The sequence below is a fragment of the Oncorhynchus keta genome, chromosome 20 (genome assembly GCF_023373465.1).
Source record: "Oncorhynchus keta strain PuntledgeMale-10-30-2019 chromosome 20, Oket_V2, whole genome shotgun sequence".
In the NCBI taxonomy this organism is placed as follows: domain Eukaryota; kingdom Metazoa; phylum Chordata; class Actinopteri; order Salmoniformes; family Salmonidae; genus Oncorhynchus; species Oncorhynchus keta.
This window is the reverse complement of record NC_068440.1, coordinates 17546604-17572467: the sequence shown is the minus strand read 5'-3', so window position 1 is coordinate 17572467 and position 25864 is coordinate 17546604. Positions and strand designations below refer to the sequence as shown.

The window sequence follows — 25864 nt, the reverse complement described above, 5'->3', positions numbered from 1 at the left end:
AGAGACTCTTGCTGACCTGTTATCTTATCCTGTTATCCTGGGCACAGATCTCAATTCAACGTCTATTCCACATTGGTTCAATGTAATTTCATTGAAATGATGTGGAAATTACGTTGATTCAACCAGAGTGCCAAGTTGTAAGTGACCATGGAGTGTCCAAACCTTCCTCTTCCCCTCATTCTCCTCCTGCTGCATTTCACCCACCCACCACATGCATCTGGAGTAGCCTACAACTCCCTCCCACTCTGTCTCTGCTGCTAAGTAATATGCATAAAGACTGTACTGTATGTACAGCATATTCTGTTGAGGTATAACATAGGTATTGACGTTTGCATATATCCATATCAATTAGGCATTGAACATCGTTATGGTTATGGTTGGTTTCAATATAAAATGCTAATTAATATAAGATGTTCCACTCACACAAAATCTGTGTTTATTTGTAGAGAACATTTTTTTGGGGGGGGGTATGATTGTGTCGCTGCAATACAAAGCTACCGCATGGCGGCGCTGTAGACCTGTATTTGACCACTTGATTGCCGGCGCTTAGTGAAGTAAGGTTTCTTTTATCGTCTTTGCCCCTACGGCAGCTGTAGCGGCTCAAATTGCCAGTGTTTTGCATGGGGGTTGACTCTTTTCAGCAAGGAATTCAGTCATCAATGAGCGGACAACTTTGGAACAGTCCTGCCGCAGTCACTCACTACAAGGATTTCGTCTGATAACGGGAGCTGGACTAAAACGTTAAAATGTATAGCGGAGTGATTCTACTGATGCTGGTCGTCGGGATCTACACTGATACTATGGACCAAGGGCCAACAGGTAAAGACAATAATAACGTGTTTTGTTTATTGGGAGTCACGCACTGCACCGCTGCGCACCTGTGAAAGGACAGTTGGCTGGGCTGTCCGTGGCATTTGTGGGCACTGACTGGGCACATGTTTCTAAGCTGTAATAAACATGTAACCTAGTAAGTGGAAAACTAGAGTGCTATTATTCGTTTTATTTGTTTTATGTTATGAAAGGTGATCATAGCTGTTCTCATAATTTGGTCGGACGGTCACGTCTAATTACTGAAGATAACTTCCAATAAGGTAGTATATTGTTTTAGTCGTTGAAATTAACCTACAAGGATATCCAATAACTACTTTTTTCATTCATTTCAAGACTGTCACGTTTTGAGTCTATGTGAAAATGAGCTCTGTTGAGTTAAGTTAATTTGTCTATTTTTCACAGAAGGGTCAAGTGTCACAATGTTTTGTTACCGGTGGCACGGTCCGTGAAGAATTGTAAAAATGTGATGGCATAACATTTCTCAGGTTGGAATAGTTTATTAACATCGCACTCAAATTCTCTGAACTGCACTCTGTAATGTTATTGTCATATAATTAAGAGATTATGATCAATCAATTACATTTGAATATAAATGTTGTTATCGGTTGTTTTAGATTAAACTACATCGTGGGATGGGATTGTTCTGTTAACGGTCAATTCGATTAAAACATCCGCACGTTCCTTTGTGTGTTATGATTTGATTGCTGAAAGCAAACTCGTCTATTATTTAACGCTGTCACGCACGCACGCACGCACACGAACAGTTTTTACATACGACGTCCAATGCTTTATACAGCAGTTTCACTGTCATGCTACCTAATACAATGACAATGTGTGTTTTTAATTCTGCAGAGACAGGTCTGGGAGGCTTACAGCAAATCAAAATCAAATCAAAGTTTCTTTGTTACTTGTACCGAATACAACAGGTTTAGACCTGGCTCTAAAATAAAAGAGAGCTGCACACTCTAGGAGCTCAGATTCAAAAATGTAATTACCAACGTTTCGACAGCCAAGCTGTCATCATAAGGGTATATTATATTATATATATTATATTATATTGTGATATAGTGATGGACTGGGCCATGCGCACTATCCTCTGCAGTGCCTTGCGATCGGAGGCCGAGCAATTGCCATTCCAGGCCGTGATGCAACCACGATGCTCTCGTGATGCTCTCGATGTTGCAGCTGCAGAACCTTTTGAGGATCTGAGGACCCATGCCAAATATTTTTAGTTTCCTGAGGGGGAATAGGCTGTGTCGTGCCCTCTTCACGACTGTCTTGGTGTGTTTGGACCATGTTAGTTTGTTGGGGATGTGGACAACAAGGAACTTGAAGCTCTCAACCTGCTCCACTACAGCCCGTCGATGAGAATGGGGGCGTGCTCGGTCCTCCTTTTCCTGTAGTCCACAATGATCTCCTTAGTCTTGGTTACATTAAGGGATAGGTTGTTACTCTGGCACCACCCGGCCAGGTCTCTGACCTCCTCCCTGTAGGCTGTCTCGTCGTTATCAGTGATCAGGCCTACCACTGTTGTGTCGTCTGCAAACTTAATGATGGTGTTGGAGTCGTGCCTGGCCATGCAGTCATTGGTGAACAGGGAGTACAGGAGGGGACTGAGCACGCACCCCCAGGGGGCTCCAGTGTTGAGGATCAGCATGGCAGATGTGTTGCTACCTAACCTCACCACCTGGGAGCGGCCCTTCAGGAAGTCCAGGATTCAGTTGCAGAGGGAGGTGTTTAGTCCCAGAGTCCTTAGCTTAGTGATGAGCTTTGAGGGTACTAGGGTGTTGAACGCTGAGCTGCAGTCAATGAATAGCATTCTCACATAAGTGTTCCTTTTGTCCAGGTGGGAAAGGGCAGTGTGGAGTGCAATAGAGATTGCATCATCTGTGGATCTGTTTGGGCGGTATGCAAATTGGAGTGTGTCTAGGGTTTCTGGGATAATGGTGTTGATGTGAGCCATGACCAGCCTTTCAAAGCATTTCATGACTACGGACGTGAGTGATATGGGTCTGTAGTCATTATGCAGGTTGCCTTTGTGTTCTTGGGCACAGGAACTATGGTGGTCTGCTTGAAACATGTTGATATTACAGACTTAATCAATGACATGTTGAAAATGTCAGTGAAGACATCTGCTAGTTGGTCAGCACATGCCTGGATCACACGTCCTGGTAATCCGTCTGGCCCCGCAGCTTTGTGAATGTTGGTCTGTTTAAAGGTCTTACTCATGCCAGCTACAGTCGTCCGGAACAGCTTATACTCTCATGCATGCCTCAGTGTTGATTGCCTCGAGGCGAGCATAGAAGTGATTTAGCTCGTCTGGTAGGCTCATGTCACTGGGCAGCTCGTGGCTGTCTTTCCCTTTGTAGTCTGTAATAGTTTGCAAGCCCTGCCACTTAAGACGAGTGTCGGAGCTGGTGTAGTACCATTCAATCGCTTTGCCTGTTTGATGGTTCGTCGCAGGGCATAGCAGGATTTCTTATAAGCTTCCCGGTTAGAGTTCCACACCTTGAAAGTGGCCACCTTGGCTAGCGCACACTGCACCCAGCCCGCCACAGGAGTCGCTGGTGCGCGATGAGACAAGGACACCCCTACCGACCAAGCCCTCCCTAACCCGGGCGACACTAGGCCAATTGTGCGTCGCCCCACGGACCTCCCGGTCGCGGCCGGTTACGACAGAGCCTGGGCGCAAACCCAGGGACTCTGATGGCACAGCTGGCGCTGCAGTACAGCGCCCTTAACCACTGCGCTACCCAGGAGGCCTCTGGTTGCACATTTTGACATGTTACCTATCATCTATCAATAACATGTTGATAGAAATGAGGTAGAACTGATTTTAGAACTGAGTTTCCCTGCATTAAAGTCTCCGGCCACTAGGAGCGCCGCCTCTGGGTGAATGGTTTCCTGTTTGCTTATTTCCTTATACAGCTGTGCGGTCTTAGTGTCAGCAGCTGTCTGTGGTGGTAAAGTATAGCTGAAAATCTAAGCTAGTGTGGCCTGCAATTTATCAGAAGATTCTCGTGCACCAGCTGTTGTTTACGAAAATGCCCCCCCCCCCCGCTAGTGTATATCCCGCGAGCTGAATATCCATGTCATCATTCAGCCACAATTCCGTGAAACATAGGATATTACAGTTTTTGATGTCCTGTTGGTAGGATATTCATGATCGTACCTCGTCTAATTTTTGGTTCAATGATTGCACTTTGGCGAGTAATATTGATGGTAACGGCAGCTTTCCCACACGCCTTCTGCGGATCCTCACGAGGCATCCCACTCGGTGTCCTCTGTACCTGCGTCTCTTTCTCTTGAAAACAACTGGGAAGTTGGCCATGTCGGGAGAATGTCCTGTGCGTCCTGCTTGTTGAAGAAAAAATCTTTGTCTAATCCGAGGTGAGTGATCGCTGTCCTGATATCCAGAAGCTGTTTTTTTGCAGTAAGATACAGTTGCAGAAACATTATGTACAAAATAAGTTACAAATAACGCAAAAAACCCACATAATAGCACAATTGGTTGGGCGCCCGTAAAGCTGCTGCCATTTCACCCAGGGACATTTTACATGTGTTGGTCGTGAACTATCTTTATCATTTTCATTGTAGAATATACAGTTGTCTAGTTCGGAAGGAACATTTCTTTAAAGGGAAAATTCCCCTGGTGACAATCCTGGCTCAGCTTAACCTGAGTGTTAGCAGTGAAAGTTTTATTTTTGTAAGGCAGGGGCTTGGCCATGTCTAGATTCACTTTACATTACATAGTACTTAGACAGTGTAATAGTGCCTCTCAATGTACTAAAATAGTGTATTTGAAACCCAGACCCTGTGGGAGCATTCTCCATGCGACAGTTGTATGTTATAAATACTCTGGCGCTGCTGGGTATCACTGGGTATCACTTACAGACAAGCCAAGTAGAACCTTTACTAGTTACTGTTATAGTATACTGCATATAACTGTCTGTATGCATTCCCACTCCCTCCATAGTAGTGTTTCCCCTAGATTATTCTCCTGGTGGGGCCCATGTAGTGGCCTCCAAAGCAACATCCAGGCCCTCTGGCACCAAATCCAGGTGAAAGCTATGATCCCTTATTGATGTCACTTGTTAAATCCACTTAATTCAGTTTAGATGAAGTGGAGGAGACAGGTTAAAGAATGTTTTTCAAGTCTTGAGACAATTGAGACATGTATTGTGTATGTGTACTATTCAGAGGGTGAATGGGCAAGACTAAATATTTAATTGAAGAGGGTATGGTAGTAGGTGCCAGGCTCACTGGATTGAGTGTATCAAGAACTGCTACGCTGCTGGGTTTTACACGCTCAACAGTTTCCTGTGTGTATCAAGAATGATCCACCACCCAAAGGACATCCATCCAATTCAACAGAACTGTGGGAACCGTTGTATTCAACATGGGCCAGAATCCCTGTGGAACGCTTTCGACTCATTGTAGAGTCCATGCCCCGACGAATTGAGGCTGTTTGAGGGCAAAATGGGGTGCAACTCAATATTAGGGAAGTTGTTCCTAATGTTTTGTACAGACGGTGAAGTGACGCTTCCTGCCTCAGTGGTCTGTTTATGGTTTATGTATATCTTACTGCTGAGACTGTCTGTGTCTGATTGCACTAACTCACATGGGTCTATTACTCCTCACTTCTTGCTTTTCATATAGCTTATCGAGGCTGAGCAGGGCTAGTTTTCCCTATAGTTACACCTGATTGAGCAGAGCTTGCTTTTCCTATAGTTATACCTGATTGAGCAGGGCTTGCTTTTCCTATAGTTATACCTGATTGAGCAGGGCTTGCTTTTCCTATAGTTATACCTGATTGAGCAAGGCTTGCTTTTCCTATAGTTATACCTGATTGAGCAAGGCTTGCTTTTCCTATAGTTATACCTGATTGAGCAAGGCTTGCTTTTCCTATAGTTATACCTGATTGAGCAAGGCTTGCTTTTCCTATAGTTATACCTGATTGAGCAGAGCTTCATTTCCTATAGTTGCATGGTGCACCCCCTGAGTGCTACCTGATTGAGTAGTTTTGCTGTTGTAAAAGCACTCCTTGTCAGATCACTGCATGCAGCAGTGCACCTGATTTGTAGTTTTGTGTTGTAAAAGCACTCCTTGTCAGATCACTGTGTGTGTGTGTGTGTGTGTGTGTGTGTGTGTGTGTGTGTGTGTGTGTGTGTGTGTGTGTGTGTGTGTGTGTGTGTGTGTGTGTGTGTGTGTGTGTGTGTGTGTGTGTGTGTGTGTGTGTGTGTGTGTGTGTGTGTGTGTGTGTTGCTTGGAGGAGTTATAGTAGTAGAGAAGGTAATTTAATCTGGCAGGCCCCTATGTCTCCAAATCTCTCCCTGTACTGACATGCAAACACGCCGTGATTGGGGGTGTAGAGGGTGAACGTGGGAAGGGAAACCACATGGGAACACACTCTGATGGGAGAAGGTGGGTGGGCGCCAGGCTTGGGGTTATACCAAGGACGAGGGGATAGAAGTGTTGGCTGTGCTGGATACTGTGGTGGGATCGGACAGATCTTTCATCATACAGAAAATGGTTCAACACTCACAAAGCTCTCTTGGGGAACACAGCTTGGAAAGGAGAACATGGGAGCACAAACACACACAGAGAGAAGAGGGATGGAAGTTTCTCGGATTGGTCTCTCACATATTATGACCAGCCGGGCAACCTTGTTATATTTTTAGGCTTTTCTTTGCTGAACTGTACTCTTTCTTCCATCCATATGAAGATTTCCATCTGTCTAGCTCTGACTCTTCTTCGTCTGACTAGAGAGAGAGAGAGAGAGAGGTCACTTTTAAAAAATTCTTTAGACAGCTTTAATGGACAGACGGCTTTAAGACATCTTTAGACACGGACCGCCCTCTTCCTCGCCTCAAACGGACGGGTCAACAGACGCTGAGAGAAACGGCCTCACTGTGAAGCAGTCAAGCAGACAGATAGAATGACTCACCAAAGCTTTCCCTATTACCCGACCACACACAGTTTAATTGCCACAACTGAGATCACTTCTGCATATAGTTCTAAGGTTCGTCATTCAGGTTGCGACCCAACATACAGTACACCATTCCCATTCAAGGGTTGTATTACTGCTATGAAATAACAGAAATGGAATTATTTATTGACCAAAAAAGTATTAAATACATCTAAATAGATTTGATATTTTGTCCTGATGAAAAACAAATGATAGTGGGACTAAGCGCAAACCAGAATTGATGGTGTATAACTGACGAATGCTGTGTCACCACCAGAAAAGCACCATCACACCACTTCCTCCATGCTTCACAGTGAGAACCACACATGCAGAGATCATCTGTTCAACTACTCTGCGTCTCACACAGACACGGTGGTTAGAACCACATATCACAAAATTTGGACTCATCAGACCAAAAGACAGATTTCTAAGGGTCTAATGTCCATTGCTCTTGTTTCTTGGTCCAATCAAGTATCTTCTTTTATTTCGTTTCCTTTAGTAGTGGTTTCTCTGCAGCAATTCGACCATGAAGGCCTGATTCACACAGTCTCCTCTGAACAGTTAATGTTTAGATGTGTAAGTTACTTGAACTCTGTGAAGCATTTATTTGGGCTGCAATCTGAGGCTGGTAACTCTAATGAACTTATCCTCTGCAGCGGAGGTAACTCTGGGTCTTCCTTTCTTGTGGCGGTCCTCATGAGAGCCAGTTTCATCATAGCGCTTGATGGTTTTTTGCGACTTCACTTGAAGAAATGTTCCATATTGACTGACCTTCATGTCTTAAAGTAATGATGGACTGTCCTTTCTTTTTGCTTATTCGAGCGGTTCCTGCCATAATATGGACTTGGTCTTTCACCAAAATAGGGCTATATACCACCCCTACCTTGTCACAACAAAATTGATTAGCTCAAACGTATTAAGAAGGAAAGAAATTCCACATATGAACTTTTAACAAGGCACACCTGTTAATTGAAATCCATTCCAGGTGACTACCTCATAAAGTTGGTTGAGAGAATGCCAGGAGTGTGCAAAGCTGTCATCAAGGCAAATGGTGGCTATTTGAAGAACCTCAAATATAAAATATATTTTGATTTGTTAATACAATTCTTGGTTCCTACATGACTCCATGTGTGTTATTTCATAGTTTTGAAGTCTTCACGATTATTCTACAATGTAGAAAATAGTAGGAATAAAGAAAGAAAGAAAAACCCTTGAATGAGTAGGTGTGTCCAAACGTTTGACTGGTACTGTATTTATTGGCAATGCTGCAGCTGTGGCTTTCTGCAGCCGGTTTGAGTGTTCAACATGAATTTGAAGTTGCTTGACATTTAATCACCAGAGTTGAGGACCTTTGTAGTGGCCTCTGAAACATTCCATCAGTTCAGCTGGACATAGGCATAGGACTTGGCAAAGCTGCTTCCTTTTGTATAGGACTTCTCTGAGTCACTCAAATATATAATCCATTTCTCCTTTTGTCTAAAGGTGATTTCCTCTTATCGTTCCCGGTAGGGGCTGGGTCTCGACAGTGGGGATGTTTGGCAGAGAAGTCTATTTTCTCATAGGGAGCTGAGCTGATTGGTAGAATGGAGGAAGTGTGAGGAGAGGAGAGATGGAGTAAAGCTGTGTTGTTCCTGACAGATGTTAAAGTCCTAGCCTCCCAGTTAAATACCATTGTTCTCTATAGTCCCTAAAAGCATCTCAGCATCTTTCAGTGTGTGTGTGTGTGTGTGTGTGTGTGTGTGTGTGTGTGTGTGTGTGTGTGTGTGTGTGTGTGTGTGTGTGTGTGTGTGTGTTTGAAAGAGAGTTTTCACATGAGGTGAAGTGACCTTTTTACTGAGCAATAAAACAGAGAAAGACAGAGGGTTTGTGTGCATGCCACAGTGTGCCACAGTGTGTGTTTGTGTGCATGCCACAGTGTGTGTTTGTATGTGTGCCACAGTGTGTGTTTGTGTATGTGCACTACAAGGGGCAGACCTGTCAGCAGTGTGTGTTTTTGTGTGCTCACTTTCAGAAGTATCCAGAAGTATCCTTTAGAGTTTGAGCTTTTCACAGACAGGTAGACCGCCAGACAGTGGTTCAGCTAGTCAGAGACAGGGAGGTGTCTCGGTCACGGAGGTGGTCGTCAGTTAGACCTGTTGTCATATCATCACGGTGCCTCGCCTTGTCTCTGATGCTGATCGCCCACGACCGCTCCCTGCGTTCACTTGCCATCGCCATGACATCCATCACCACCACACTCCCTAAACGGAGCTGACAGCATTCCCCGACCGCTCGATGCCCCTGACCTGCAGGGGCCAATGTTAACAGGAAGGAGGGGGATCCTCTCTCAGCTCTGTTCATCTGTCGCTGTGCTTCTCCAGGTGGTAGCTAGCTAACTGAACACCACCAGGCCACCATGTCAGACAGATGGCTGTGTGTCAATTAGCCCAACACTACCTGTCTTTGGGGTATGACACAAGAAGAAAAAAACAACTCAGAATCTGTAATCAACTTAGTGATCCAGATAGCCATTGTCAGTTATTTGTTTCTGTGACGCCTGCATTCAGACAAACAACTGACTGGAAGATCAGATTTCAAGTTAATAGACTATGTTAGAGTTTACACTTCCTCTTCCAATGACCTGTGGGGAGGTCAAAATAATGAAAAACGATCTACCAAATAATTTCATTTTAAAATGTTGATTAATTCTCCTTGCCATTATCATTCACCTGGTGATGATATATGTATTTTTATTTTGCTAACGTATGATGTGGGTTTCCTGGGTGGGGGTCCCTGGGCAAGAACAGTTAGGAAACCCCTGAGCTAGAGGATATAGGGGCTATAATGTTGGCAGGTGTGGGTACACAGCACCTGGAGAGTCAATACACTGAGGCGTCATTACAGCACAGAATCTCTCTCTCTCTCTCTCTCTCTCTCTCTCTCTCTCTCTCTCTCTCTCTCTCTCTCTCTCTCTCTCTCTCTCTCAAATAGCACTATATTTCTTACATAGTGCACTACTTTTGACATGGGCATATAGGGAGTTGGGTGCACACACTTTGTTGTGTCTCTAATCAAGAGTCTGGCAAGTGTCACTTTTGTCCAACAAACACATTCGTAAGAACTAACTAATTGAAATTCCACATCAGTCCAAATCATTCATATTCTTTATGGGTTTTGTTAGGGATCATTTGCTCAGACTGATGGAGAAGAAATCACTTCCAATATGATTAAAAGGATCACTTTGGAGCTACACAGCAGAAGGGTGAGAGAGTTTTAGTGTCTGTCATCTGTTTATTTGGAGTGGCTGTGGGGGTGTAGATGTAGTAGGATGCTACCACAGATAGAACAATGAGACGGATGTGTAAATGTGAAGCATCCGGTTGGCATTACCACTCACTACCAAATATGGTAGTGAGAGGAAACCTACTGGCGGCAGTGAGAGAAGATGGAACGAAATGGATTTTGCCCGACATTATGCACATTTTCTCATCGACTAAACATTTGATCTCAATACAGTTTTATGTTCTAGAATCTAGAATCTGTTATGAACAGAGTGGACTACGTTTTGTGGACTTTACCCTTTGCAAATGTGTTTTTTAAATTGCACCGTTTAGAAGGAGTGCAAAGGTGAATTGAGTTATTGCACATGCACACTTCACAGAGTAGGCGTTCACTAATGGAAATATACAGATGTATACTAGAATGCGCCAACAGGACATCACTAGCTCGTGCTTGGCTCTGCCCACCTCCTTGCCTGTTCTACCCACTTTGACTCATTTGTTCCCATTGGAAACGACAACCTGTGATCTATCTTGGTTTAGTTATAAAAATCTTTGATGCTACCTGAGCGGAGATATACACCACAGACAACAACTCTGCTGGGATGTCTGTCCATTAAGTGTCAGTAGTTCTGATGTGATGTCCATCTAGCATCTCCCAGAACTGCCAGCTGCTCTCTGATTGCTTCTGTCAGATACCACTTGTGGTCCTTCTGTAGCTCAGTTGGTAGAGCATGGCGCTTGTAACGCCAGGGTAGTGGGTTCGATCCCCGGGACCACCCATACGTAGAATGTATGCACACATGACTGTAAGTCGCTTTGGATAAAAGCGTCTGCTAAATGGCATATATTATTATATTATATATTACTTGCTCCGCTAAAGCCAGAGAGCTAAAAGTTCATGAATAGTTCTTTATGAATATTCCTCACCTCACCTCACCTCTATCTGAATGTATGTTTACTTTGTTGCTCAGCCAAGTATCTCTAACGATAATTCGCTAGGCATCAAACTGCCAGTCTGGCCTGACCTGCCCACCACTCTGATTGATGACAGTTGAAGTTGATGCTGGCATTGACAGCGACGGAAAATAACAGAAAAAAAAGACTGGTGAGTTGTCCTGATTCCTGATGTGTGCAGCTGTAACCATGGCAATGGAATCAGCAGCAAAGTCCCTGGGTCAAAGTTTACTTGCATGATATGTTCTGGCAGCACTGGCAGAGTGTCAATGACTGTCTTTGAAGATGGAGATGACAGTTGGACCAATCCAAAACATCCCTCTCGAGTCGCTAACTTATGAGTTTCGCACATAGCTTTGGGGTAAATAATTGGAAGAGGGCCACAAGAAGCAATTTCTTATCATTTTCCTTTTCAGTTCTTTCTCTTCTGTCTCCCTATCTTACCCTTTCTCCTTCACCACCTCCTCCCCTCCCTTATCTGCATTTCTTTAACTTTTTATCCCTCCCTCTCCCTCTCCCATCATATTCAAATAATAATCCCTGTTGTACTGAATGTGTTGGAAGATGTACTACTGACTATATCCTGCACTCTTAATGATAACCGCCTCTGTTATAGCATGACTTTATAAAGGCCCCCTCTTCAATAAGGAACTGGACCTAAGAGAGGGCTGGGTCCCCTGGCTGCTGTAGAAGATATTAAAGTTTCCAATGTACTTGTTTAGAGTTATCAAACCTCAGGGCTTTGGAGTGTTCCTGTGCAGAGCTGTAGAGAGATATTAAAAGTTTGGATGGGAAAACTTGAGATGTTATGAAATCCTGGAAGGACCAATCAGTGTGTCCTTATGTTGCACGCACACACACGCACAGACACACACACTGAACGAAACACCAGGTACCACACACACACACAGATCTCACAAGGGCACTGCAGATGGTGTGAGAGTTTTGACCCCCTGATTAGTATGGCTGTCTCTGCAGCTAGGTGTGTGTTTTTGAGGCACCGTGTGTTTGGTGTTTAGTTCAGAGGTCGAGGGGATACACACCTGGGCAGTGAGCTAGAGGAGGAGTTTTCAAACTGGGCTCTGCCGAGGTAGAAAATTATTAGGCGGGCTGTTTAAGTGGTAAGATAAAACATGGAAAAACTATTAGTGTCAATTTAAATGACTAAAACCATATAGAAAGCATGCAGAAAAGATATTGCACTATATAATTTTTTAATAATATCATATTTGAGAACTAACAACGAAATAAAAGCTAGAAAGTCAGGGAGAATCAAATTCAAAAACCGGGCATTCAGTGCACATGGCCATTTTCTTATGTTTGAGCAATGAAACACAGCGTTAGTCATGACAAAATGCATAGAATAGCAGGAAATAAGCTGTAAAACTGTGAACAGTGTATAATTGCTGGAGATTAGCTTTAAAACTGCAACATTTTCTCCCAGAATCAATGGAAAAAAGTTGTAGAATCACAGAAAATTTGTTCACATTTTCTCTTCCAATGACCTTTCATTTTAAATGTTGATTACTTCTCCCTGCCACTATCATTCACCTGATGATAATATACAGTTGAAGTTGGAAGTTTACATACTCTTAGGTTGGAGTCATTAAAACTAGTTTTTCAACCACTCCACAAATTTGCTAACAAACTATACTTTTGGAAAGTCGGTTCGGACATCTACTTTGTGCAAGTAATTTTTCCAACAATTGTTTACATACATATTATTTCACTTATAATTCACTGTATCACAATTCCAGTGAGTCAGAAGTTTACATACACTAAGTTGACTGTGCCTTTAAACAGCTTGGAAAATTCCAGAAAATTATGTAATGGCTTTAGAAGCTTCTGATAGGCTAATTGACATCATTTGAGTCAATTGGAGGTGTAACTGTGGATGTATTTCAAGGCCTACCTTCAAACGCAGTGCCTCTTTGCTTGACATCATGGGAAAATAAAAACAAATCAGCCAAGACCTCAGAAAAAAAATTGTAGATCACCACAAGTCTGGTTCATCCTTGGGGGAAATTTCCAAACACACACATGTCTGCCCCATATGTAAGACCCTCAATGTGCAGAACACTTATCAGCCATGCCTGCCCCATATGTAAGGCCCTCAATGTGCAGAACACTTATCAGCCATGCCTGCCCCATATGTAAGACCCTCAATGTGCAGAACACTTATCAGCCATGCCTGCCCCATATGTAAGGCCCTCAATGTGCAGAACACTTATCAGCCATGCCTGCCCCATATGTAAGACCCTCAATGTGCAGAACACTTATCAGCCATGCCTGCCCCATATGTAAGACCCTCAATGTGCAGAACACTTATCAGCCATGCCTGCCCCATATGTAAGACCCTCAATGTGCAGAACACTTATCAGCCATGCCTGCCCCATATGTAAGACCCTCAATGTGCAGAACACTTATCAGCCATGCCTGCCCCATATGTAAGACCCTCAATATGCAGAACACTTATCAGCCATGCCTGCCCCATATGTAAGACCCTCAATGTGCAGAACACTTATCAGCCATGCCTGCCCCATATGTAAGACCCTCAATGTGCAGAACACTTATCAGCCATGCCTGCCCCATATGTAAGACCCTCAATATGCAGAACACTTATCAGCCATGCCTGCCCCATATGTAAGACCCTCAATGTGCAGAACACTTATCAGCCATGCCTGCCCCATATGTAAGACCCTCAATGTGCAGAACACTTATCAGCCATGCCTGCCCCATATGTAAGACCCTCAATGTGCAGAACACTTATCAGCCATGCCTGCCCCATATGTAAGGCCCTCAATGTGCAGAACACTTATCAGCCATGCCTGCCCCATATGTAAGACCCTCAATGTGCAGAACACTTATCAGCCATGCCTGCCCCATATGTAAGACCCTCAATGTGCAGAACACTTATCAGCCATGCCTGCCCAATATGTAAGACCCTCAATGTGCAGAACACTTATCAGCCATGCCTGCCCCATATGTAAGACCCTCAATGTGCAGAACACTTATCAGCCATGCCTGCCCCATATGTAAGACCCTCAATGTGCAGAACACTTATCAGCCATGCCTGCCCCATATGTAAGACCCTCAATGTGCAGAACACTTATCAGCCATGCCTGCCCAATATGTAAGGCCCTCAATGTGCAGAACACTTATCAGCCATGCCTGCCCCATATGTAAGCCCTCAATGTGCAGAACACTTATCAGCCATGCCTGCCCCATATGTAAGACCCTCAATGTGCAGAACACTTATCAGCCATGCCTGCCCCATATGTAAGGCCCTCAATGTGCAGAACACTTATCAGCAATGCCTGCCCCATATGTAAGACCCTCAATGTGCAGAACACTTATCAGCCATGCCTGCCCCATATGTAAGGCCCTCAATGTGCAGAACACTTATCAGCCATGCCTGCCCCATATGTAAGGCCCTCAATGTGCAGAACACTTATCAGCCATGCCTGCCCCATATGTAAGACCCTCAATGTGCAGAACACTTATCAGCCATGCCTGCCCCATATGTAAGACCCTCAATGTGCAGAACACTTATCAGCCATGCCTGCCCCATATGTAAGACCCTCAATGTGCAGAACACTTATCAGCCATGCCTGCCCCATATGTAAGACCCTCAATGTGCAGAACACTTATCAGCCATGCCTGCCCAATATGTAAGACCCTCAATGTGCAGAACACTTATCAGCCATGCCTGCCCCATATGTAAGACCCTCAATGTGCAGAACACTTATCAGCCATGCCTGCCCCATATGTAAGACCCTCAATGTGCAGAACACTTATCAGCCATGCCTGCCCCATATGTAAGGCCCTCAATGTGCAGAACACTTATCAGCCATGCCTGCCCCATATGTAAGACCCTCAATGTGCAGAACACTTATCAGCCATGCCTGCCCCATATGTAAGACCCTCAATGTTCAGAACACTTATCAGCCATGCCTGCCCCATATGTAAGACCCTCAATGTGCAGAACACTTATCAGCCATGCCTGCCCCATATGTAAGACCCTCAATGTGCAGAACACTTATCAGCCATGCCTGCCCCATATGTAAGACCCTCAATGTGCAGAACACTTATCAGCCATGCCTGCCCCATATGTAAGACCCTCAATGTGCAGAACACTTATCAGCCATGCCTGCCCCATATGTAAGACCCTCGATGTGCAGAACACTTATCAGCCATGCCTGCCCCATATGTAAGGCCCTCGATGTGCAGAACACTTATCAGCCATGCCTGCCCCATATGTAAGGCCCTCAATGTGCAGAACACTTATCAGCCATGCCTGCCCCATATGTAAGGCCCTCAATGTGCAGAACACTTATCAGCCATGCCTGCCCCATATGTAAGACCCTCAATGTGCAGAACACTTATCAGCCATGCCTGCCCCATATGTAAGACACTCAATGTGCAGGACACTTATCAGCCATGCCTGCCCCATATGTAAGGCCCTCAATGTGCAGAACACTTATCAGCCATGCCTGCCCCTTATGTAAGACCCTCAATGTGCAGAACACTTATCAGCCATGCCTGCCCCATATGTAAGACCCTCAATGTGCAGAACACTTATCAGCCATGCCTGCCCCATATGTAAGACCCTCAATGTGCAGAACACTTATCAGCCATGCCTGCCCAATATGTAAGGCCCTCAATGTGCAGAACACTTATCAGCCATGCCTGCCCCATATGTAAGGCCCTCAATGTGCAGAACACTTATCAGCCATGCCTGCCCCATATGTAAGACCCTCAATGTGCAGAACACTTATCAGCCATGCCTGCCCCATATGTAAGGCCCTCAATGTGCAGAACACTTATCAGCCATGCCTGCCCCATATGTAAGGCCCTCAATGTGCAGAACACTTATCAGCCATGCCTGCCCCATATGTAAGGCCCTCAATGTGCAGAACACTTATCAGCCATGCCTGCCCCATATGTAAGGCCCTCAATGTGCAGAACACTTATCAGCCATGCCTGCCCCATATGTAAGACCCTCAATGTGCAGAACACTTATCAGCCATGCCTGCCCCATATGTAAGACCCTCAATGTGCAGAACACTTATCAGCCATGCCTGCCCCATATGTAAGGCCCTCAATGTGCAGAACACTTATCAGCCATGCCTGCCCCATATGTAAGACCCTCAATGTGCAGAACACTTATCAGCCATGCCTGCCCAATATGTAAGGCCCTCAATGTGCAGAACACTTATCAGCCATGCCTGCCCCATATGTAAGACCCTCAATGTGCAGAACACTTATCAGCCATGCCTGCCCCATATGTAAGACCCTCAATGTGCAGAACACTTATCAGCCATGCCTGCCCCATATGTAAGACCCTCAATGTGCAGAACACTTATCAGCCATGCCTGCCCCATATGTAAGACCCTCAATGTGCAGAACACTTATCAGCCATGCCTGCCCCATATGTAAGACCCTCGATGTGCAGAACACTTATCAGCCATGCCTGCCCCATATGTAAGGCCCTCGATGTGCAGAACACTTATCAGCCATGCCTGCCCCATATGTAAGGCCCTCAATGTGCAGAACACTTATCAGCCATGCCTGCCCCATATGTAAGGCCCTCAATGTGCAGAACACTTATCAGCCATGCCTGCCCCATATGTAAGACCCTCAATGTGCAGAACACTTATCAGCCATGCCTGCCCCATATGTAAGACCCTCAATGTGCAGAACACTTATCAGCCATGCCTGCCCCATATGTAAGGCCCTCAATGTGCAGAACACTTATCAGCCATGCCTGCCCCATATGTAAGACCCTCAATGTGCAGAACACTTATCAGCCATGCCTGCCCAATATGTAAGGCCCTCAAAGTGCAGAACACTTATCAGCCATGCCTGCCCCATATGTAAGACCCTCAATGTGCAGAACACTTATCAGCCATGCCTGCCCCATATGTAAGACCCTCAATGTGCAGAACACTTATCAGCCATGCCTGCCCCATATGTAAGACCCTCAATGTGCAGAACACTTATCAGCCATGCCTGCCCCATATGTAAGACCCTCAATGTGCAGAACACTTATCAGCCATGCCTGCCCCATATGTAAGGCCCTCAATGTGCAGAACACTTATCAGCCATGCCTGCCCCATATGTAAGACCCTCAATGTGCAGAACACTTATCAGCCATGCCTGCCCCATATGTAAGGCCCTCAATGTGCAGAACACTTATCAGCCATGCCTGCCCCATATGTAAGGCCCTCAATGTGCAGAACACTTATCAGCCATGCCTGCCCCATATGTAAGACCCTCAATGTGCAGAACACTTATCAGCCATGCCTGCCCCATATGTAAGACCCTCAATGTGCAGAACACTTATCAGCCATGCCTGCCCCATATGTAAGGCCCTCAATGTGCAGAACACTTATCAGCCATGCCTGCCCCATATGTAAGGCCCTCAATGTGCAGAACACTTATCAGCCATGCCTGCCCCATATGTAAGGCCCTCAATGTGCAGAACACTTATCAGCCATGCCTGCCCCATATGTAAGGCCCTCTTTGAGTTGTTGCTGGTCCCTCTTTACTTCCTTGACTGTGATATGGGACCTACACCTACGATTGGCACACTCCATTGAAGCAGCTTCTGTAATTGCATCCAGTGTCACCAAAGGGCTGTCAAACCACAATTTGTTCATCAAATTTGATATAGCAGTGGCTCCCCCTCGTTAAATGTGGCTACTGCCATACTGGCTGCTCCGTCAGTGCGGCTTTTGCACACGAAGACAGTTTTGGGGCATCGCGACCATATTACAGAGTTCAGACATTCATTTGAATTCTGGGTTCCTCCGTGCTACATTCTTTTGAGGAGGTTATCATTTGACATCCTATGATATACAGGTACCATTTTATGTGCAACCTCTCTATTAAAATGTTTGGCCTCCATGGTTTTTGTGACTGAGAGGATCTTCACTACTTTCTAGGGCTCGCTGGCACCAGCACCAATGCACACACCTATCCCGTAGTTGGAAGTGAATCTTCTCTTGTGCCAAGTGCCATCGAAGGATACATGAATGTCTATGATGGTATCCTCATCCTCATTCAGCAACTCTGCTATGTCTACATTACAGTCATAACTGCAGGACTAAATATCAGCATGGTACCCTACATAAATATTAGCATATCAGCATGGTTTTACTTTATGTAAAGCTAATTTCTCACTTATCACATTAGGCTACAGCCATATGACTGTGTAGGTCTATGTTACAGTCTCATTGTATAGTTATGTTTTCTTATCACTCTGTTTGATTAACTTTGAATACATTTGCTGGAGCAAAGAAATAAATATTATTTACACACAGCAAGTCACCTGACAATATTGGGCCACTCTCCCTTTTTATTTAACTGTCATTCTCCTGTCATGTCTCTGATATGAGCTGAGAAGCAAGGAAGCAATCCCTAGGACTTTGCTTATTTTCTTTAGAGCTGCATAACCAAGTACAAGTTCATGGGCAAGAAGGAATACCCTCACATGTATATCAAATGCATCATCACCCCTGGAGCACTCCTGCAGCCTGGAGGAAGTGTAAACACTCCTCCTAAATTCATCATGATCACCTTCATAGTCTGCACATTCTATCATGACAGAATTACATAATCACTGGTTGGTGGTGTCTATGGTGATTTTCAGTCCAGTGTTTAGACGCTTAGGGCAAATCAAATCATGTACAAGTTGGTTTATTTGTGACATGTGGAATAAAAACCACTGTTGGCTGTCTGCTGTCTGCTTGGCCGCTGCTAGTTGTCATCTTCATCTCAACTCATTTGCGTCTCAACGCGCTGCTTCTGGCTACCTCCTGCACTGCCACTGCCTCGATCGGCGGATCAGGCACATTTTTTATTTAATTCACTGCTTTTCTCACATTGGCTTACTGAGATCGCCTATTTTTATTCACATACTATAGATATATTCTTTGCGATTTTCTAATTTGTCTCTCTTTACGTAGATTCTTCGCGGGAGATATTTTCAAACAAGGAAGTGCTGCACGGCATGTGAGGCATTTTAACCAATCAGGTTGCTGAAAAAAAGTCCTTTAAATGCCAGTAACCAATCAGATGTCAGTAAATTACTAATCTTTCACCACGATGCACTACGTCTACAAAGGATATGGCCATGTATGGATTAGCTAATCACATGCTCCGGAAAACAAGCGTTTGAATGATTTATGATTCAACATGGAGTTTTAAAAATAGCGGTTGAAGTTCTACATTTATGGTAGGTGTAGTTGATGGAGTTGGGATAAAGTGATACAAATAAAGTATTTATATGCATTATTGCCGATGTATTTGTATCATTTATGATACTATGAAAGTTATAGTTGCAAAATATCCCAACATGGGATGCATGGGATGACAGATGGAAGCTAAATCTAAATTTTTGACTGTGGTGCCTGGCCTTAAGGATGGGACCCGTTTTTGCAAATGACATACCCAAACCTAACTGCCTGTAGTTCAGGACCTGAAGCAAGGATATGCATATTCTTGATACCATTTGAAGAAGAAAACACTGAAGTTTGTGGAAATGTGAAATTAACGTAGGAGAATATAACACATTACATCTGGTACCAGATGTGTGAATTGCTTTATTTCTAATGCAAGAGACAGACCATAATATAATATTGCAGTTTAGGCGCAATTTAGATTTTGGCCACTAGATGGCAGCAGTCTGTGTGCAAAGTGTCAGACTGATCCAGTGAAGCCTTGCAAAAATCCAAACAGTTTGTATCAAGTCTGCCCAAATTTGCCAAATTGGTCAATTGATACATTTAAGTACATAACTATATAGAACATAGAAAAATGATATGGTAATACACATTTTTAAGTTTACACCCTCCCAGGAAAGTCATACATGATGGAAAATTAGCTTCCCTACAGAAAAGACACTATCCTTCACACATCTAGATGGCCGGGCGGTGTGGGTGTGGTGCCAGAAACAGCAGGGGTTCAAAGTTTAGAACACAGTTCCTATATTATATATTAAAATTGATTTTATCAAACAAAACTACGCTAGCGTTTTATGATGACAAATCAGAGCAAGATTACTGAATGTAAGTACATTAAGCGGTGAATGTATCAAACCAGTTGTGGTGATAGAAGTGTTGTTGTTGTGCACTCTCCTCAAACAATAGCGTGGTATTTTTTCACTGTAATAGCTACTGTAAATCGGACAATCCAGTTAGATTAACACTAATTTAAGCTTTCTGCCCATATAAGACATGTCTATGTCCTGGGAAATGTTCTTGTTACTGACAACATCATGCTAATCAGCTCAAACGTCCCGGTGGAAGGACACCTATCGCGTAGAGCACATATGTCAGAGTAAGGCCCGCGGGCCACATTGAAAGGTTTTTTACGGCCCCTGGGATGATCTTGATTTATTATTAGAACCGGCCCGCAGACCGCAGCAAGCCGGCAGCCCGCAGATCTTTTACACGCACCAATACTACATTTCCCACAATGCAAAGCAGTAGGCTGCTTCATTTCAATATTTATTGGCACAGCAGTTGTCAGCATCACAGTAAAATTAACTTTCAGATACCCATCAAAAATGGCAAAACGGAAGGTGGACACTGAGAACCGGGGTTTCAAACAAGGTGGGAGTCGGAGTATTTGTTCACGGAGGTAGCTGGAAAACCTGTGTGTCTTCTGTGTGGAGAAAGTGTGGCGGTACTGAAAGAGTATAATCTGAGACGACATTATGAAACGAAACACGCTGACAAAAACAAGAATATGGACATGGAACAAAGGCTACAAAAGGCAGAGGAATTAAAACGAGGCCTCAAATCTCGACAGGCTCTGTTCAAAAAAGCCAAATCACAAGGCCAGGCTGCTGTCAAGGCCAGTTTTATTTTGGCAGAAGAGATCGCTAAATCAGCCCGGCCAACGGAGGGGATTTCATCAAAAACTGCATGATTAAAGTTTGTGACAAAGTTTGCCCAGAAAAAGGCAACTCTTTTTAAATGTGAGTCTGAGCAGAAACACCATTGCCGAGAGAGTAGACCAGTTGTCCATCAATCTAAAAGAGCAGCTTGTGAAAAAGGGAAAAGATTTCATTGCATATTCCTTGGCTGTGGATGAGAGCACCGACATTTCTGACATTGCCCAGTTGTCAATTTTCACGGAGTGGACTCCAGCCTAAGCGTGACAGAGGAGTTTTTGGCTTTACGTCCTATGCATGGCACAACTGAACGGGGCATGATTTGTATGAAGAGGTGTCAAGATGTGTAAATGAGATGGAGCTGCCTTGGGAAAAACTCGTGGGTTTGACAACCGACGGAGCACCTGCGATGTGTGGACACAGGAGCGGACTGGTGGCGAAGATACGGGAAAAGATGCAAGAGGAAAACGACAGGTGAGTGACAGCTTATCATTGTATCATACACCAGGAAGCGTTGTGCGGTAAAGCCTTGAAAATGGAGCATGTAATGAGCATCATCCTTATCAGAGCCAAAGGTTTGAATCACCGCCAGTTCAAGGCATTTCTGACGGAGTTAGAAGCGGAGCATGGTGATTTGCCTTTTACAGAGGTGCGATGGCTAAGCCAGGGAAAGGTGCTTCAAAGATGTTTCGAGCTTCGTGAGGAGATTTGTCTGTTCTTGGACAGCAAAGGGAAAGACACAACACAACTCCGAGACGAAATGTTTCTGTGTGAAATGGCTTTCTGTGTGACATTACGAGTCATCTGAATGCAATGAACTTGCAGCTGCAGGGTCGGGATTCATCTCTGATATGTACAGTACAGTGAAGGCATTTAAAACCAAATGACTCTGTGGGAGACGCAGATGCGGAAAGAAAATTTGAGCCACTTTCCCAGCTGCCAGACCATGAAAGAGAAGCTCTCTACACAGTTGGTGATAAAATAGGTATGCTTGCCGCTGACTTTCGACGCCGATTTGCTGACTTTGAAGCACAAAAAGCAGGTTGAACTGCTCGGTAACCCATTTGCTGTTGACGTGGAAAGCTCACCAAACCTCCAATTGACCTCCAATGCAATGATGCACTGAGGGCAAAATATGCGGCAGTGGGTGCTGCGGAGTTCGCCCCGTTTCCTCCCCCGACACAATGCCCCAGCTGCGCATCCAGGCTGCTCAAACGTTGTCATGTTTGGCAGCACATACCTGTGTGAACAACTGTTTTCTTTGATGAACTTGAACAAAACATCACACAGAAGTCGACTTACTGCTGAACACCTCCACTCAATTCTGAGGATTTCCTCAGCTCAGAGCCTTACCCCGAACATTGATGAACTTGTGGAAAAGATGGGACACCACCAAGTATCACCCTCAACCTCAAACAAGTGAACATTACTGTGCAATCACATATTTAGAGTTTTTACTCAGTTCAAGTTTAAAAGTTAAAGTTTAATATTTGTTTTCACTGCATGTTACTTCTCCTTAAACAAAGTGTTGTTTTTGATTAATAGATTTTTGCACTTTATTTTATTGTATTTCAATCCAATTATATTTTAAAAATATTTCAGTTGAGTGGATGATAGAAAATTGCTATTATTGTTTTTTTCTTTGTAAATTTAGCCCACTTTTGCTAAAATAGAAAATATAGGCTACTGATGGTGCCTTGAATACCGGTTTCTTTCATTTAATGTTCATGTTATGGGGATTTTTATATAAAGGAAATTTGTCTTTTGTGTCTGTTGAAAATTAAAGATTACTGACAGAGCCATAAGAAAATATTGCTTTATTTATCTGATCATATTGGAATATATTTGTTAGGTTTTCAGTAGGTTCAATTAGGTTCACTAGACTATATGCGTCATTTAAAAATTTTTCAATGAACATTCGAACAGTCCGGCCCTCGGCTTGTAGCTAAATTTTTTATTTGGCCCTCCGTCCATTTGACTTTGACACTATCTGGCGTAGAGGATAACAAAGCCATCACCTACAGAGAGATGAAACTGGAGAAGAGTCCCCTAGGCAAACACAAACCGACCCCACAAAGCCTCAGGACAGCAACACAATTAGACCCAACCAAATCATGATAAAAAGGATAATTACTTGACACTTTGGAAAGATTTAACAAAAAAAACTGAGCAAAAATAATGCTATTTGGACCTAAACAGACAGTACACCTTGGCAGAATACCTGTGACTGACCGAAAATTAAGGAACACTTTGACTATGTACAGACTCAGTGAGTATAGCCTTGCTATTGAGGGGGGCTGCTGTAGGCAGACCTTGCTCTCAAGAGAAGACAAGCTATGTGCACACTGCCCACAAAGTGAGGTGGAAACTAACCTCCTGCCAAATGTTGGGCACTCATCCCAAACCATCTCAATTGGGTTGAGGTCAGGTGATTGTGGAGGACAGGTCATCTGAACTACATCACTCTCCTTCATGGTCAAATAGCCGTTACACAGCCTGGAGGTGTGTTGGGTCATTGTCCTGTTGAAAAATAAATGATAGTCCCACTAAGCCCAAAACAGATGGGATGGCGTATCGCTGCAGAATGCTGTGATAGCCATGCTGGTTAAGTGTGCCTTGAATTCTAAGTAAATCACAGACAGTGTCACCAGCAAAACACCCCCACAACATTCTCCTCCTTGCTTCACACAGGGAACCACACAGGCGGAGATAATCTGTTCACCTTCTATGCTTCTTACAAAGACACGGCGGTTGGAACCAAAAATATCACATTTGGACTCATCAGACCAAAGGACAGATTTACACCGGTCTAATGTCCATTGCTCTTGTTTCTTGGCCCAAGCAAGTCTCTTCTTCTTATTGGTGTCCGGTAGTAGTGGTTTCTTTTCAGCAATTCCATCATGACGGCCTGATTCAAACAGTCTCCTCTGAAAGGTTGATGTTGAGGTGTTCTTGCCATAATATTGATTTGGTCTTTTACCAAATAGGTCTATCTTCTGCATACCAACCCTACCTTGTCACAACACAACTGATTGGCTCAAAAGCATAAAAAATCCACAAATTAACTTTTAACAAGGCACACCTGTTCATTGAAATGCATTCCAGGTGACTACCTCACTAAGCTGGTTGAGAGAATGCCAAGAGTGTGCAAAACTGTCATCAAGGCAAAGGGTGGCTACTTTGAAGATTCTAAAATCTAATATATAGCTTGATTTGTCCTCTTAGGCCGCCCCATCCCGCATGCGGGATCGTGACTACAGCCTCAAGCTCATTACCATAACGCAACATTAGCGATTTCTGAAAATTGCAAATGAAATGAAATAAATATGCCTGCCCTCAAGCTTATCCTTTTCTTAACAATCCTGTCGTCTCAGATTTTCAAAATATGCTTTAGAACCAGAGAAAATCAATAATTTGTGTAAGAGTGGTGATAGCTAGCTTAGCATTTAGCGTTAGCATTTAGCACGCAACATTCACAAAAACCAGCAAAGGGATCAAATAAAATAATTTACCTTTGAAGAACTTCAGATGTTTCAATGAGGAGACTCTCAGTTACATAGCAGATGTCCAGTTTTTCCTGAAAGATGCTTGTGTAGGACACAATGTTCCGTTTTGTTACTATGCATTTGGCTACCGAAACTAACCGAAAATTCAGTCACCTAAACGTCGAACTTTTTTCCGAATTAACTCCATAATATCGACTGAAACATGGAAAACGTTGTTTGAATCAATCCTCAAGGTGTTTTGTCATATATCTCTTCATTGAAATGCAGTCCCTGGAAGCGTGCATTCTTCTCTGATTCGGATGGAAAAATACTGGTACCTGACTTTTGCGCACCAATTTCCACGCAGACACCGTGCGGGACACTTGGTAATTGTAGGCTCTTATGGTCAATCTTCCAATGATATGCCTACAAATACGTCACAATGCTGCAGACACCTGGGGGAAACGATAGGAAGTGTCCGTTCATTCCTGTCGCATTCACAGCCATATAAGGCGATCATGGAAAACGTGCCTCCAGAAATCCTGTTGATTTCCTGGTCACTCAAACATCGTGGTTTTGCCTGTAGATTTTGTTCTATGGCACTCACAGTGAAAATCTTTGCAGTTCTGGAAACGTCAGAGTGTCTTCTTTCCAAAACTATCAATTCCAAGCATAGTCGAGCATCTTTTCGTGACAAAATATTGCGCTAAAAACGGGCACGTCTTTTTATCCAAAAATGAAATACTGCCCCTATAGGTCTAACAGGTTAACACTTTTTTGGTTACTACATGATTCCATATGTGCTATTTTCATATTTCATAGTAATTGATCTCAGGTGCATCCTGTTTCTATTGATGATCCTTGAGAGGTTTGATTGGAGTCCACCTGTGGTAAATTTAAATGTTCGGACATGATTTGGAAAGGCACACACCTGTCTATGTAAGGTCCCACAGTTGACAGTGCATGTCAGAGCAAAAACCAAGCCATGAGGTTGAAGGAATTGTCCGTAGCGCTCCGAGACAGGATTGTGTCGAGGCACAGATCTGGGGACAGGTATCAAAGAATTTCTGCAGCATTGAAGGTCCCTAAGAACACAGTGGCCTCCATCATTCTTAGATGGAAGAAGTTTGGAACCACCAAGTTAGAGCTGTCCACCTGGCCAAACTGAGCAATCTGGGGGAGAAGGGCCTTGGTCAGGGAGGGGACCAAGAACCCGTTGGTCACTTTGATAGAGCTCTAAAGTCCCTCTGTGGAAATGGGACAACCTTCCAGAAGAACAACCATCTCTGCAGCACTCCATCAATCAGGCCTTTATGGTAGAGTGGCCAGATGAAAGCCACTCCTCAGTAAAAGGCACATGACAGCCTGCTTGGAGTTTTCCAAAAGGCACCTGAAGACTCTCAGACCTTGTGAAACAAGATTCTCTGGTCTGATGAAACCAAGATTGAACTCTTTGTCCTGAATG

General features: G+C 44.0%; 1 protein-coding gene across 10 annotated transcripts in view; it reads left to right on the top strand.

The window, feature by feature from the left end:
* The first annotated feature begins 595 nt into the window (after positions 1-595).
* LOC118398965 (receptor-type tyrosine-protein phosphatase U-like) overlaps positions 596-25864 on the top strand; it is a 305732-nt gene continuing 280463 nt past the window's right edge. For 7 of the 10 annotated variants that reach the window (XM_052472195.1, XM_052472192.1, XM_052472191.1 and 4 more), the window contains exon 1: positions 597-819. In XM_052472195.1, the coding sequence (XP_052328155.1) occupies positions 747-819 (73 nt within the window). In that variant the 5' untranslated portion in view covers positions 597-746. Of the gene's footprint in view, positions 820-25864 lie in introns of all 10 variants that reach the window. The other 3 variants (XM_052472190.1, XM_052472185.1, XM_052472194.1) reach the window with 2 other exon arrangements.